At 40.9% G+C, this 16,883-nt stretch overlaps 1 protein-coding gene across 2 annotated transcripts in view; it reads right to left on the bottom strand.

Moving 5' to 3' along the window:
- Window positions 1-16,858, bottom strand: part of SBNO1 (strawberry notch homolog 1) — a 31,224-nt gene extending 14,366 nt beyond the window's left edge. The window contains exons 1-12 of one of the 2 annotated variants that reach the window (XM_041410295.1): window positions 16,752-16,858; window positions 10,403-10,536; window positions 9,850-9,954; window positions 8,709-9,018; window positions 6,910-7,010; window positions 5,706-5,802; window positions 4,458-4,618; window positions 3,175-3,308; window positions 2,936-3,026; window positions 1,831-1,992; window positions 1,201-1,336; window positions 1,016-1,121 (exon numbers count right to left, since the gene is read on the bottom strand). In XM_041410295.1, the coding sequence (XP_041266229.1) occupies window positions 1,016-1,121; window positions 1,201-1,336; window positions 1,831-1,992; window positions 2,936-3,026; window positions 3,175-3,308; window positions 4,458-4,618; window positions 5,706-5,802; window positions 6,910-7,010; window positions 8,709-9,018; window positions 9,850-9,954; window positions 10,403-10,534 (1,535 nt within the window). In that variant the 5' untranslated portion in view covers window positions 10,535-10,536; window positions 16,752-16,858. Of the gene's footprint in view, window positions 1-1,015; window positions 1,122-1,200; window positions 1,337-1,830; window positions 1,993-2,935; window positions 3,027-3,174; window positions 3,309-4,457; window positions 4,619-5,705; window positions 5,803-6,909; window positions 7,011-8,708; window positions 9,019-9,849; window positions 9,955-10,402; window positions 10,537-15,981; window positions 16,390-16,751 lie in introns of those variants that run through there. The other variant, XM_041410294.1, reaches the window with a different exon arrangement.
- Window positions 16,859-16,883: the final 25 nt, after the last annotated feature.

Below are 16,883 nucleotides of genomic sequence, written 5' to 3'. Positions count from 1 at the left end.
TCCCTGCCTTGTAAATGTTAAGTGCAACCCAAGAGGTAAAACTCAGCTACTTTTTTCTCAAATGACCTAGGATGGATTAGGAGACAGTAACTTATAAATTTGAACTGGATAACAAAGTTGGTCCAAATATCAGCAAATTCTTGCATTCTTATTTTATCAACTGCTGATGATTTGAAATAATACAAACAAATTTAAGTTATTCAGATTTACGCTGATATGAAAATTATTTAATTAGTAAGTAACTTCAGTTCTCTTCAACAGCAACACACCTTGAGAAGTCACCTGCAAAACAGATGACTGCTACTCACAGGCTAGGGGCTCTAACTTCATTATTGCTTATTTAATATGCACTCAGTAATGAAGAGAGGCTACACTTGCAGAGTCCAGAAAAAAACACACCATGTAGATGGTAAACAAGATGTATCCTAAACCCTACTGTGGCATTCTGAAGTGTTCAGAATTCTTTTTGAGTAGGCAAAGCAAGATGCTCACCCACCACAGAATGCAGAAAGCAGCCTTTTCTACTGACCTCTCGCATTTAGTATTATTAGTTTGTTCTGAAACACCAAGTACCTTGTAACAGCACAAAGAATTTCCCTGAACTGGGTTCTTATGCCAATAAGCATAAGATTTCCTCCCGTTAAATTGCCTAAGATGAATGCATAAACATTAGAGGCCTTCTACAAATAGGGAGCCATTAACTACACTGAGCATACTCACTACAATACAGGCTCTTTTCATGGGGAGCAGCAAAGTATTTTGCTTCCCTAACACCCACATTTTTGAGAGGCCTCTTTTCTCAGAAAGCTTTTAAAGCTCTCAAAATTTTCTGTGAACAAAGGAAACATCTTATTTTTCACCACTTATGATAAATAACACTTCTGCTAGATTTAGAAACCAGAGTTCTTTATGCAACAGGACATGGTTGCAAAGGACTAGAAAGTGAAGAAAAGGAACAGGGGAGCACAGTCAGCCACGACCCTGTGCATTCTGCTGTAGGTCTTTACAACTTTACCTTCTTTCAACAGCCTGAATAAAATCACTGAATTCCCTAAATGGAGTTCCTTCACCCCATATTCCAAGACGGTTCATATATGCCATGTTTCTTGGCTCAGATGCACCTAAAAAGAGAAACATAAATCTGTACCAGTGCCAGCAAAACCATGCAGAAACATCTATTACAAACCCAGCAGTACATACCTGTGGCACTGGCATAAACAACCCTGGCTTTTGGAAGTTTATTTTGAAGTTCCAATACAGCCAGACCCGTTTTTGTTGGTTTTGATGAACCAACAGGACACAGATTCTTTGCTTTATGACACTCGTCAAATACGATCTGAACTGTAATTAAGGAAAAGCTTTGTCCCACTAATGCACAGAGTGAGGAGCTAGAACAGAAGGCAAGAAAATCAACTACTTACAATGGAAATTGTAAACTCCAGACACTGGTCATTTTAACTAAAAACCTTGGAAAAATATTTAGCTAGTAAATTGCCACACTGGAGTTCTTAAAAATGCTGATGATACTTCAAATATATATTTAAATAAATCCATTAAAAATATCAATGTAAACTTAGGGTTCTTAAGGACAATTGTTTAATTTCATAGGTTTGATGTAGGAAAAAACCAAACTTCACTCTTGTACCAGAGCTGTGTGGCAACAAGTTGATGGCAATATGTTTGGCACAAAGTTTGTAAAATTGTAAATGTAATGTCAGAACATGCATACAACTAATTGCCATTACAAATAAAGAATACCTAAAAATCTTTAAAGACTTAAGTTTAAATAGCAATTTAATTATTATCAAATGAATTCCAGAAAAAGGATACAACTCCATCAAAGTCTTCACCACACCAGTGAAGAAGCTGCTTTAATCTGGTTTTGTATTTACCACCAGACTGACTCTCCCCAATAAGAGAAGAATAGGTAGCAAAGATGACACCTTTCTTCACACTTCCATTGTGTTTGGAAGAAATCTTCCCATACTTGAACTGCAATAAATAGAAATTACAGAAATTAATCAGGAGAGAGCCCTCCTCAATCCCACCTACCAGATGATGAAGGGATGCTGGTGGTCTCAAACTGAAAGGTGTGAGCACTTGGAGCCACCCACAACCCCACATCATGATCAGGGCACGGCTGATGGCAACGTGGTTAAGGGGTTACACAGGGCCTTATTTAAACATAGACTTAAAGAAGACTAAATCTGAGGCTTCAAAAGCTCAGCAGCCACATTTTTTGGCTACATTGTTTCCTTAGTTTAAATACAATTGAGATTTTAGTTTCAATGTATCCCTTTAAGAGCCAATACCTCAAGTGCATTTACATAATACCATAAACGGGATGATTTCTAAAGCCTTATTTTGGAAATTAAGAATTCACAAAGCAAAAATACCAACTTAAACCAAACTTTTAAGTTCAGTGAATTCAACCAGTAATCACACTTTACAATTTAAGCAGCTAATCCAGAGCAGAGGCAGTGTCTCCAAAAATAACTGCACACACCACTGCTGCTTTAATAAATCACTGAGCAAGTCTATTATTCGAGTTTTACACGTAAAATGCATTACATATAAAATGTGCACTGAGAGATAGAAAGGAAAAAATTCAAATACTACAAAGCTTTAAGAATGTAAAGAATATTTCAACTTCTAGAAAATACTTTGCTAGTAGTGTCAGTAGTAGCTTGAAGTGTAGTTTTTTTTTTTAAAAAGCACACATGCTAAGACTTAATCCTACAAGGGGCCTATTTACATGATTAGCTTAAAGCTCTGTGTGGTTCTTTGTAAGATTTAGGCCTGTCAAACAAGACCTAGACAGCAAATTTATTGAAATTAGTACATTCTTGCTCTTAAAACAGTCAACATGCACAACTTGTCACACAAGCATACCTAAAGGTTTGCCTCAACTGTACATAGTAAAAAATTTCCACACCTTGTTTAATGAATGCACCAATATGTTTTTTGCTCCAATATCTCTCAAATCTCTCTCAGCATCGTATTTCAGATCATTTGACACGCTAAACCTGAAGACACAAAACAAAGCACATTCTCTAAGTTACAGCAGGTCAAAAGGCAGTCAGTTGCTAGAACATTTGTCAGAAGACAGATGACCCTGAATTTAAGCCATAGAGTCACTGAAGTGTCTGCTCTAACAAATCCTGACACACTTACCAGACTGCTCTTTTTCTGCCTAACAAGTAATTTTCATAGATTATTCCAGCTATGGTCCTTCCTTTTCCTACACCAGCACCATCACCTATCAAGAATCCAGCTCTGTCTCCATTGGGCAGGAATGTTTCATGTTGCTGTAGGAGAAAGAACAAAAAACTTGTACCCATTCTCCAGAACACATCACAGGGGATTGTCAGAAAAGAGCAAACATAAGAAACATCCTATTGGAGGAGACCAAGTGGTCCAAGCAAACTCCTGGAAGCAGCAAGAGGGGATTTTATTTAGGGAGAGCACAGCACCCTAACTGCATTGTGTGATCCATCCTCCCCTTTCCTTCCTCAGCACCCAGAACTGTTCTAAACATCTGTCTAATATTTTGTGACTTTTCCTAACCCACTGATAGGCACCTGTACAGCCTTTAGTAGCAGGAAGACTCAGACATCCACAGCCTGTGGAATGCAGTATTCTGGTTTAAAATGGGTAGATTCAATCTCCTGTCAGTGTAACCAAGTTCTGCTTTGCTTTAGGTTTTGTGTGATATCACTCACTTCTTGATTATCTTAACCCTGATTTCATTCCCATTCCTTTCTCTCCCTTCCAGCCCCAGGTGTCCCAGCTGTGTCAGTCTCTTTTCATGAGGTAACTTTTCCCTCAGAGGACAACTAAAATGGTCACAAACTCCACTGCCTCTTTCCCCAGAAAGTGCTGCACACACATCTGGGTTGGCACACTGAAGTTTAACCCAGCAGCAAAATAACACCCAGTGCTGCTCTCAATTCCCTTCCCAAGGATATCAAAGAGGGCTGGCTTTCTCAGCCTTCTTTTCCCTCAGAGGACAACTAAAATGGTCACAAACTCCACTGCCTCCTTCCCCAGAAAGTGCTGCACACACATCTGGGTTGGCACACTGAAGTTTAACCCAGCAGCAAAATAACACCAGTGCTGCTCTCTATTCCCTTCCCAAGGATGTCAAAGAGGGCTGGCTTTCTCAGCCTCCTGCTACTGCAGCCATTAAATTACTTCAGGGAAATAAAAATGACTAAGATGTTCTAAGACAGTTAAGAGATCACCATCATGGAAGTGGTTTAGAGGAAATTTTCCTGGGTGTATTACCTCCCATTTATCTGAGCTGAAGCTCACCTGCCATCTTCTAATGCAACTCAAACCTTTAAGCTCTTATTATTTTATCTCCTTGTAAAACTGACATAGCTGCGCTTGTCAGATTTTAGTTTTTCTTCTTAAATTCTCTGTTAGCTTTTAAGCTGTGCTGATGTCTGGCATACCTGGGCTGCATAAGTGATTGCTTCCAGCTGCAAAGCTGACAACCAGCCACTGTCAATTGTTTCCTCTGATATTGATGTCTGGTACCACACATCAGGAGGAGTCACACTGGATAAGGAGCTGGTTTCCACTACTGGGTCGGGATGACGTAGACCAATTTTTACTGGTGCAAAAAGAAGAGGAAGGAAGGCAGAAGATGAAAACAAAATACAGAGTTCTGCTGCTGCAGCACAAGTTATTATATTTACCCAAACAACTTAAAATTGTGATTGCAAAGGCTGAAATCAACAACCAGTATGTTGCAATGAAACAATCTGTCAAGTGTTAAACTGCATTGCATATGAAGGAACACATTAATCTGAATTTATAACTGCAATCCTAACTTTCTCTTCTCACCAGCTTCCCACAATTTTTATGAGATTAGGTAAAATTCACTTTACAGAAAATTAAAGTATTGGTGTACTTCACTTGTTTGAGAAAAACTAGTCTGAACCTTGTCTTCCCAAAAAGGCCAGAAGCAGCCTCAGGATGCCAGAATCACAAAAGCAACATTCTTCTCACTATTTATATAGTGCCATTTTTAAGCAGAATGAGAGGAGAAAAGATTTAGAACAGACATGGTTTAATTGCTGACAGATTTCATCAGTAACAATAAAATTAACCATTCAGCTACAAACTCCCTGCAAAATTTTTGCCTTGCTTTTACAGCAGGTCACTGTATGTAGCAAACAAGATAACAGCTTGTTGTCAATGGGTACAACAAAGAAAAGAGAAAAAAGAGGAGATGGCAATTAACAGCAGTAAAAGATTCACTCAAAAAACAACCAAGAGCCAGTCCTAAGTAGTCAGCCAGGAACAATGCAGGAAGAATGTACTTAGGGTGATTTCACACCAAAAGACTCAAACTAGATTCCTAAGTGTAGCAATGAGCACTGAATTCCTTTACAAAATTGCCTCTGCTGGGGCACAAGGCATCTTAACAGAGGTAAAAAAAAGACTGATTTTGGTTCATCAGTCATATCTGTGAAACAAATACTGCTCAGTGATACTGAAGAACTCCTATTTAAAAATCCACTTATCTTCCAAATCCACGTGTTACAGAAGATAAATTTCCTAGGAAAACCCACAATGTACTCAGGTCCTGTTAACTTCAGACACTATCTATCTTTTGTGTTAGTAATTACACAAGAGTAAATAAATTAACTCTCAAAGCATTCAGCCTTTTGATGTAACAGAAGATCAGGTCATACATTTTATTGGCATATATTCAGCATAGGTCTCTGCATGGCCCATTTCTTCTTCATCTTCTTCCTCAGGTTCCTCCTCTTCTTTTACTGCTGGCACTTTCTAGAATTGAGAAATACTTGTGTTACTCAAACAGCCCACTGTTAATATTCCATCTCCTGGAAATTAACATGAGAAAGGAAATGAGGACAAACATGCACTTCAATGTTTTAACACATGTAGGGAACAAACCAGTGAATTGCTGGGAAACTAACACAAACAGATTTCTTACACTCTGAACAACCCCCTAAAGGCACTAACTCAGGCAACTTCCTCTTCTTTGCAAGGAGATCAAGCACTCCAAACTCACATCAGCAGAATTAAAAAGAATTTCTTCTTACTGCATATTAAAACCAGACTATGACTTAAAGAAACTGCCTTGAAAACATGACAACACTAATGTTCAAGTACTCCCCTGGAGTCTCCTAAGTTCCACACTCATTTCACAACTTTATAGTTAAATAGTCACTTCTGTCCAGTATTCTCTGAAACCCAACAGTTACCCATTTACTGTGACCCTGACCAATGTAAATATGTAAATATTTGTAAAGCACTCAACAGATGAAAAATTAAATTATATCTTCCACAACTAATGTTTAATACAAAAGAAGTGATCTGAAAAACCCCTTCTGTATGGCAGTCACTGAGGAGCACAGTTCTTCCCAAACAAACATCAGCCTGACTCTAGCTATCAGTGAAGATGCCAAAACTCAAATGTTTACAGCATCAGAATGTAATTTTATTACATTTAGGAAATTGAACGATATTCAATTTACATCCTCAATTTAACTGCCCAGAAGCACAGCCATACTAGGGGGAAGGCTTTCAGTTTCCTCACTGCTAGTGATTTTAAAAGAAAGTGTTTTAGCCCAGAGGAAATGCTATGCTGATCACCTTTAATCAGAGCCACACCCTTCTTGGCCCACACCAGCTTCTGCTAAGGACAGTAATTTCTTGAAATTGTCATTTACTATCTAAGCTCAGCACAGCTGTTAACTTCACTCATCTACCCAAGTTTCATCTTGTGGAGCAACTGACCTTTTGAACAAACAGATGCACTTGACAGTTCCACCACACACGAGACAAGCATGAGTAACTCCTGGAACTGGCCACAACTGTTCATGGCCAGCAACACATTGGTTTGGCAAATTAATCATTTGTGCCACTTACCACAGTCGGTGAAAAACTTCTCATTTTAATGTCATTTATCCATATTCTTGCTACCTCTTTTGTGGAAGCCTCCTTCTTCACTGCACCATTGCTTAGGTCAGCTGCAAAAGAAAAGCTGTGGTTTACAGAATTCCCTCCAAACATCAACTGACATTAACATGCTGCTCTATTAATGGAGCTGAAAGAGAAGTTTCAAGTATCCAGGAACACAATGATGCTTCAAGAACAGATTTGTAACACAATCCTTTAAGAAGAACATTTATTAACTTTCCTGTCTTCAGTCACATTTGCAAGGAACTAGAAATAGGGCTCAGTACACAACTAAAATAATTTGCATAAGGATGGATGCAAAATGTTGAAAGCAGCTGTCAAGATTCCATCATATCAATGCACGTAATAAACTTAGCATAATTGCCTCTAAAAACAATTAGGGCACTTGCACAAATAAATGTTTTCCTCAAAGACATTGCATAATTTAACTTCTTAATATTTTCCCATCTAGAACTCCTGCTGCCTGAATTATATGAAAAGACCATCTTCCTTTCAAGAGCTTCTCTTTTCTACAAGTATTTGTCATTTTTTTTAATAAACACAAGAAAATATCCAGAGACACAGGAACACAAATAAGATCAGGAATGCAGTTCTAGAGGTTGCAGATCTCCTTTTCACTTTACACAGAAGCTACAGATTGCACTGTTTTCTGCAGCTGTGCCACTCTGTGTGTTGGTGTCACCTATTCTGTGCTTTGATTTTTCACTTGATTTAAAAGCACTGACTTATCCCCTTCTGCTTTCTCCCCTCCTTTACTCCCTGCCGAACTTCAGTTCAAGTCCCAACTTGGATTTTGGCAACCACTCCCTAAGAGAAAGCAATGACACAAAGAGGGACATTCTGCTTTTTGTTTCAGTTCTAACAGACAGCTCCTGCACTGCACTCTCTCTGCATACAGAAAAATAGGTTATGCCAACCACACCTATAAAATCAGCAAAGCTTGTTTCAGAGACAATGAAAATAACAAATCCAGAAAATGGCTGTGTATCTTTTAGAAAAAAAAAATAAACAGCACTGAAGATATTTTCAAACTGAACTAGTCTGATCTTAACCTCATGCTAAAATCAGAAAAACTTGAGTTAGTTACACACACATGCAGCTTTTTCCTTATACAAGTTGACCACATGTTAGAAATAACATACAAGGAAATATTATGGAAGAAATCACAAAATGAAGATTTGGAGTGTGATAACAAAGAACTTGTGGCATTTAACTTACTGTAGCAATTCAGAAGTAACAGGAAAATAAACATCAAGTTTTTAGGACTTAATTTCTTAATAGATCTGATGTCTCCAATGAAACAAAGGGACAGATTTTCCTTTTGCAGGAGACAATTCACACAAACACCTTACGTGCTACAAATCTAGTCTGGAAGATGCTAAACAGCAAACAGTACTAGTTTGTTGTAGTTCCAAATACACACTGGAACAGGAACTGGTGGAGACTTCAGTAACACAGCTAATAGACTTCAGTAATGTTCACAAAATAATTTCACCAATTTTCCAGCTGCAATCTGTCATTTTCCTCATTCCATGCCATAAATCAAGAGTTTAATTGTTTAACTCTGTTATTTCATACTACTTCATCCTGAATTCTAACGCTACTACAGTCAGAATGAAATTTATCAGGTTTCCTGAATTCATTTTACCAGGATATTGTACTTATCAATGAAAATCCTCGATGTGCAAAGCTCTTATGTTCTTTCACTACTTAAATAAACACTGTAATTACAAAGAAAGAAAACTCACTTGCTGCTGTTGCTACTGGTTGGGCAATATTAGGAGGTGGCTTCAATTTCATGAGTTCATTAAGACTGTTGTTCTTGAGCAGATCTTTCAGCTGAATCTGGTCCTTGGAAGGTGCAGTGGTCAAGGCATTGCGAACTGCTGGTGCTGCCACCGAGGGCCGAGTGGTTGTGCTGGTCTGGATGATCTTTGCTACGGTGATCGTCTGCCTCGAGGTCGTGACAGGCGTCGTTTTCGTCACCACTATTGTCGTCCCCAGAGTTGGAAGCTGATTTATTTGATTCAGCACAAAGGTTGTGGTGGATGGTGGTTGCTGGCAACAAAGAAGCAGGGAAATTTTCAGTAAAAAGTCAAAACTTTATTAGACTTCAGTTAGCACAAAGGATACACCAGTTTTTAAAAGACACTTGAAATGTCTTTAAATAACATGCTGAAGGTGCCAGAGTAATTATTTTGTGTTGCAACAGTACCTCTTAATACACTGTACATATTTCAGGGGTTTTTTTTTAGATTTTATTTTAAGGTAAAGCAAAGAAAAAAGAAAAATTCATCACCCGCTACAGTTTCCCCCATATCTGATAAAGCCAGTCCAACCCACTGCTGGCCAAGGCTTGGCCAGTCAGTGCCACTGGAGTGCCTGTGAGAAGGTATTTGTTTAACAACAGGCAAATACTGCTGCACCATCAGCAGGGTTTTCTCACATACTCTCACATGTGTGGAGAGTGAGAGTATGTGAGAAAACCCTGCAAACACCAAGGCCTGTGAAGGAAGGGGAGGAGGTATCCCAGGTGCTGGAGCAGGGACTCCCCTGCAGCCCTTGGAGGAACATGGATGCCAGGAGTGAAGTTGAGCCCAGGACAAAGGAAGGAGTGGGAAGAAGGTATTTTTAGATTTGTTCTTCTTTCTCATTTTCCTCGATTGTTAACTGGCAACGAATTAATTTCCTCGAGTGGAGTCTGGTTTGCCCATGACAAATTGCTGATCTCCTTGTCCTTACCTCAACCCATGAGTCTTTCACCACGGTTTTTTAGCCTTTGTGCAACTGAGGTGGAGTAGTGATAAAGCAGCTTTGCGGGCAGCTGGTGCCCACCCCGAGTTAAGCCCCCTCCCCACCCAAAGCCTGGAGCAGCAGCTCAGCTCTTACCCGAACATTTAACAAGGCTGGAGTGGAGACAGTCTCTGGTTCTTGTTTCACAGCAGCTGCAGCCTCAGTCTCCAGGCCCAGCTCCAGCGCGCTGAGCGGCACCGACTGCGCGGGGAAGAACACAAACAAGTCAGCAGGAGTAAAACCTTCAGGCTTTTGTTCCCAGTCTGTGCCTCAAGTGGCCACACTCTGGCACAGTGAAGGCCATCATGGAGATTAAATATGGTATTTCATTACACTTTTTATGCATTTTACTGTAGAGCAGCTAGATCCCAATGACATGAGAGCTGTCCATGGATACCCTACATTATGCCCCCATGTCATGCCCAGAATTAAGCATATTTCTGTCTGTACTGACCTCAAGTGTTTGACATTGCTTTTTTGTATGGAAGTTTAAAATTAATTCACAAAGCTATTTTCCAATCTCAGTACAATGAAGCAAGAAACTTAAGAAAACTCCACATGCTTCAACCACTTGCCATGGACACCACCTCATTTAACCCCTCCATCCCAGCAAACCCAAGCTCTGACAAATTCCTGTTCTTGTTTTAACCTGCTGAACAGCTGGAGTTGGTGCTGGATTTGCAAGAACCACATCTGGAGAGTCAATATCAAAGAGATCATTTGGACTGATTCCACTCTCACTCAAAGCAGCAAGCAACAGATCTTGTCCTGGCTCCACCATCTCTGAGGAAAAAAAAAAAAAAAAAAAGAAAAAAAAAGAAAAAAAAAGAAACTGTAAATACAAATACATTTAATTGATTTTTTTTTTGCCCACACACAACTCCATTTCCTGGATTTAAGGGCATTCATGGTGCAGTCTCTTGTACACAGTTTCATTTTCTAGATGTGCTCTGGCTCTTTTGCTTATTTGTAGGCTTTTCAACATACCCACCACATTTAAAAGCAGGGAGAATTAAATAATTTACTACACAAAATGCTATCACAGCCATAAACTTAAGACACCTTTTCTAGTCTTTGAGGCACTACATTTCAAGCATTACAAGAAATACCAAGAGCAGAAATGGTGAGACCATGTTATGCTAATGATCCATCTTTTGTCAGTGAAGCAACTGCACGAGGGAAGCACAATTAAAACTCATTTACTTTATCTTGTAACAAGTTAGTGATAAAGAGCTTATAAAGAAAGCTTTAATTTCTTGCTTGCCCTTACATTAGGTTACATTCATTCACTGGAGAAATATTGTTTTGCATGGTGGAGAGAACAAACGTGCCACTATTAAAGTATGTAACTGCTTATTAAATAGGACACTAACATCAGGTCACAGACTCCTTTATGTGTAGGACAAGCAAAACTAATTTCAAAAAGCTATTCTAGACAGCATAAAAACTTATTAAAAAGCCAAATACTCCATATTTAAAGATGAAGAGAGGAGATAACACATTTCACTTGCTTAAGAAGGAAACCCATCTGCCTTAGTATTAAGAAAAAAATTAAATTATTTCACAGAACTTGAGCTGTTGCTTATACAGTCTAAAATATACCTAAAGCAGATCTTAATTTCACTCACCCTCCACACCTCTTAACACCCACTGGGAATAAAACACTGAAACCCAATGAAGCCAAACACCTACTCTAAATAGGTAAGAGGACAACATTATTAGCTGGCATTTTAGATGTTCATTCACAAGACTCCAGAACAGCATTCCCTTGCTTAGCCCTTCTACATGCACAGCTGAGCCACATCCAGCTGGCTGGTGACACATATTCCTCAGCACTTTTAGCAGAACAGGTAATTCTTGTAATAAGCTAAGCCTCAGGCACTTAGTTCTTACTCTTCCCAGTTTTAGTCTGTACAATAGCAGGGAGAAACCTTTTGGTTGTGGATTCATGCTGAGATGGGGCACCACAAGTGCAAGGTACCGAGACAAGGGGAAGATACATTTTAATGTATCAAAGCCTTAAAGATGCTCCAAACAACATCAAAGCAACAAACAACTGGTGGGACTGCTACTGACTACACACAGCCCCAAACACCACTTGCTTGTCAGAACCAGACTCCTCTTTCTTAAAGGCATTTGAGGTGACCAAATAAACTGGCAGAATGGCCTTGTCTGTTGCTATGAGGTACAGAAAATATTAAGAAGTATTAAGTCATCTAGCACACTTAATTGATACTGCAGCACCATTAAAGGATGTCACCACCCACTAGCCTGCCTCCCAGAATCCTGAATGGGTCAACAAAAGTGGTAAGACCTAACTTGTAGTTTCACCTTTCATTCCAGAAAGATTGTGCTTCCTCTCTCAAAAAAGGGGACTAGATAGATACACTAATCAGGTAGGATAAATACTTAATTTTCATCAGACTAAAATCTTAACAGTGACCATCACATCCAAGTTTAGAAGCTTGCAGCATTGTTTACTAAGCAGAAACAGCTGAGGGAAGAAAGGTTTAAGTCTGCAGATGAAATTTTGCTTATCAGTACTTTTGGTGTTCAGCACTTGAGAGCAGCTAGTGAAAATTAATTTCTCTACAGAAGGGGAATTAACACAGGTCACCCCATCAAAACAGCTCCAAAACACTTTAAAATCATAACTGCACAGTATCCATTTGGGAAAGAGGCATGAGCACCCTTCCACACAGGGCAACACCTTTGCTCAAAGCTGTATGATAAACTAAAATGCATAAATGTACAATAGAAAAACCATCAGTTGAGTCGTTCTTTAGTCTGTATGGAGTTGTGATCACCCCACTGCTAAACAAAGATATGACTAAAACTTGGTTGAGAGTTAAGGGACTAGACTAAATAGAGGCACAAAAAGGAAGAAGCTTGGGGCTTTTCACTTAACACAACTAAGGGAAAATAAAACGACTCAAGAACTCTTAGCCTGCTTTCACAATACACGAATGAAAAGCCTTTCTGTGAAGTTGGGACTCAAAGCAAAACCAAAGCTAGAAGAAAAACCCACACCAACACCACAAAAAACACATCTTCCCCAGGCACCCTACAATGGTGTCACGACCCATTCTATCTGTTTCAAGTCCAGTTTAACATTTCCACAATGCCACTGACCTCTTCATGTTTAACCTTTAAAAACATGATGGCTGAGACCTTAAAGTCTCAAAGTTCAGAAAAAAACCAATTCATAGCAGTAATGAATTAGCTGCTCATATCAAAGTTTTCAGTAAATGACTGGTGATAGAAACTAGCAAAGCAATTCCTACAATTTCAGAGTAAATACCTCCAGTTTAGAAGCATCCCTTTCTAGTGAGGCTGTTTTCATGTAAGAAATCCCCCAGCTGCACCCCTCTCCTGATACCCCAAATTTTAAGTCTTAAAAATTCATGGTTGCTCACAACCCAGCAAAAAGCTCAGTAAAACAACAGCAATTGTTTGTCTGTCAGTTTGGACAATGAAAGTTTGACTAGTTTCACTTATTTTGTTTCTGTACAGTAGGAACAAAGCTGCATTGTTTGGAACAAAAGGAATTCTGAACTTCTAGAATTTTTACATTAGAAGTCACTGAATACTTAGCACCAATTTTAGGCTTTGTGCAACTTCCAAGCACCGATGCTGCCCACCCTCCTCATTTTAATTTAGCAAGGAAATTAAATGAGGAAGAAAAGATATATAGGGGAAGCTGCATTGTGATAACATTTTATTCTATGTAGCACATGCTGGTTAAGCTTAAAACATTATCAGGCTGAACCAGCTCCATAATCTTGCAAGGTAGGAGGCTCCTCAGCTAACACAAGTGAAAGTGACTTTATCAAGCTCTGCAGCTCAGCCTTGGCAATACTATATAAGGACCTGTTTGCCACATCTTCAAAATCTCCGAAAGAAAATACTTATTAAAAAGTTGTGAATATTACAAGCTGTTCCCTGAGCATTTCATCACTCAAAGAACTGTTTTGAGCATGTAGAATCTTGCAGATAAGATTGTCTATGTTTAGTGAGGTAGTGCAATGTCACTGAGCAAGAATCAGCCTATTCAATGAAACTAAAAAACCCCGTATTTGTAACATTTCAAAAGTAGTAATATCTTAATTACTTTCTTTGCATAAAGAAAAACAAACTGCTGCTATTTCAAGAAGGGCTACCAAAACACACCAAACATTTCTGTAAGGTGCTCTCCTGACCAAGAGCATAGCTTAAAACTTTGAGAAAGAGGCAGTTTTGTGCTCACTGCACATTATGTAAATAATTCCTGATTTAAAGATACAAAACCAGAATGCCATGTTTAATATCATGTCATGTATCCATGCCAACCTGGCTCTCTCTCTCCTTCCATTTTAGCTTAAATACAAAGAAACAAAACAAAAAAAAGAAAAGAAAAAAAAAAGATCCTAAAACACATGTCGAGCAACCTGCTCTGTTTCCCCTGAGAAACATAATGGTAGAACCCCAAACAATGAAAAGCCTTCTGATTTTCAGGTCTGTGAGTTACACATTGTAACACTGCATGCCTTTAGTGCTTATTTAAAAACCATAATCAATTACAGTATCATAAGTTGGTCCAAACCAAACATCCCAACAGAGCAGGCACTGCTATTCCCAGGCCCTTGGGACACCTGGGCTCTGTGCTGCACCCAGCTGCAGAGCTGGGTGTTGTTAATGCCTGCCTGGGACACAAACTGCATCCAGCAGCTTCTGTTCTTGCACTGGAAAGGTTTTCCCACTGCCTTTTTGGGGAATACCTGCCACCTGAGCTGTACTGGAAGCCATTTAAAATATCACACAAATACTGGAGTTGTAGAGACAAGGCAGCTCTGCCCTGAAAATTTTCTGCCTGTCTAAACCATGAGTTCTTACTGACCTGAAAATTTCACATTTCCCTCTGCAGCCTCTCAGAGAGAGGTGTAAGGGCTGCTGAGCCCCATCCCACCCAACAGGATTCTCTGGATAGCCACGTGGGATCTGCTCATTTCACAGCTTTTGTCTCCAGAAGGCAACCTGGGTAACAGTTAAAAAAAACAAAAAAACCTCAACCAACCCAACCCCTTCTGGTCCTCTCCAAGTCACCATCCAATCAAAGAGCAAAGCCCTAATTAATGAACTCACTCATGCTTCCATGCCTTAACCTCAAGACTAGCAGTTAATTTTGCATTCACACGTACAAAGGTGTTCTCACAAAAACCGTAAGTTAACTCAGATCCTGGAAAAGTCATTCCCATTTTTCCAAGGCTGGTTACCACTCAAAGCTTTCAAGGACACGAGGGACACTTCAGGGAACTGTGGGCTTCAAATGTGCCTCAATGTTTTTTAATGACTGTGCTACAAAATTTACAACTGCCAAATCACACAGTCTGCAAATGTGAAATGCACAAGTTCTGAAAATATTAAAAGACTTAACAACGCAATAATTTGGCATGAAATCTGCTTTCAGACTAAAAGGCTGGAGCTGGTAATTTGGCCAGCGGTGAAAGTTTTTAAGAAGTAAAATCTCAAAGAAAAAGAGCAGCATGTGAGCACCAGGATCCTTAGTTTCAGCCTGGGAGGCAGTTCCAGGTGTGTCTCAAAGCACCATTGCAGATATCCACGACCTGCTTCAACAGCTTTTACAGTGGCTTTTACAGAGTAGTTTGGACAAAAAGACAAACTGCCCACGTTTTATTTCTAAATATTAAGATTGCATACAAATATAACATCTCATGGCAGTGAGGGAGATACAGAATACCAATTCAAATGTCACACTGTTACACAATTCTTGCTTTACAACATCAACTACAGATTTTCATTTTGGGGGAGGGCAGCTTACAAAACATTAATGTATGTTTTTAAATAATTTTAATCCAGACAGACCCTTGCTAGTCTAAAGGCAAATAGTCTACCACTGAGTTAATTCCTAACTTCACACTGTGCCGTTTGATCACACTAAATTTTTTTTTTTTTTTTTACTCACTCTGGAGTTACCAGATCAATTCAAGGGTTTTATTTTTAAGCATTCACAAAATCTGCCTCATCTTTAACAGGTATCAAACACGTAGAACCAGCCTATGAGTACCTGAAAGAAAGTACAACAGTTCTAATTTATACTCTCAAATTCAGCGTGGAACCTGGTCAGCTAACAATAATACAGAAACAACCAAAAAAAAACCAGCAGAAAAACCCAAAAGGCCTCTTCCCCATCAGACTGTAGGAGCATTTCTACGTTAAACTATTACTCACCCTAGCAACCTCTGTTTGAGGCGCGCTCGTTAAGAGTCCCTGGACTTTGAGGCCGTGTCTGTGGCCGCGGTTCAGTTCCCCGGGAGCAGCGGGGCCCCTGAGGGCTCGGCAGGGCGGGGAAGCCCCCGGGGGAGGCGACGGGAGACGCGGGGGGTCGGCGGCTGCTGCCCCGCCACCTTCCCACCGACACGTGTTCCCGACATAAACTTCCGGGTTGGGCCAGAATCGGCTGCGCAATCCCGTCCCATGCGCGACTTTTTGTTCCCAGACCTTCACCTCTTTAAAGATCCCTCCAACAGCACCGCGATCCCGGGGAAGGGCGGGAGGGCTCCGTCTCACGGCGCCTTTCGGAGCCGCTCCGGCACCATAAATCAAACACCCCCCCCCCCATCCCCCCCGCCTCGTTTCTCCATTTCCAACCTCAACAATCAGCGGCCGCGGAAAGAGCGCACAAAGGCGCGGGCCGGCCCGGGGGGCTCTGCGGGGCTGCGCCGGGGCGGCGGCGGCGCCTACCCCGCCCGCCGCGCCGCCCCCGGCCCACCGGGACCCCTGCGGGGGCGGCCGCGCAGCCTTCCCGGGCTGAGGGAGAGAGGGAGGCGCGGAGCCGCTCCCAGCACAACGGGTCCTCCCCGGACACCCCCGCGCCGCCGCCGCGGGCCCCGGTGAGGAGCTGAGGGGAAGAAACCCCCGCGGCGGCCCCACAACGCGGGGAGCTGGCAGAGGCGGCCAAACAGGCGCGGCGCAAGGCAAAAGGGCGGCGCGGGACTTACTCTCTGTCGCACTCGATCCTCCCGCGGGCTCCTGGAAGTCTCCGCCGCCGGCCCCGCCGCCCGCCGCTTTCTAACTCACAGCCGCCATCTTTGCCCTCCCTCCCCTCCGCCGCCGGGCCCTGGCGCGCGCTC

This window comes from Onychostruthus taczanowskii, unplaced genomic scaffold (assembly GCF_017590055.1).
Source record: "Onychostruthus taczanowskii isolate IOZ18803 unplaced genomic scaffold, ASM1759005v1 scaffold32, whole genome shotgun sequence".
Taxonomy (NCBI): Eukaryota; Metazoa; Chordata; class Aves; order Passeriformes; family Passeridae; genus Onychostruthus; species Onychostruthus taczanowskii.
The sequence above is the reverse complement of the archived record's forward strand: the minus strand, read 5'-3'. Positions and strand labels throughout refer to the sequence as shown.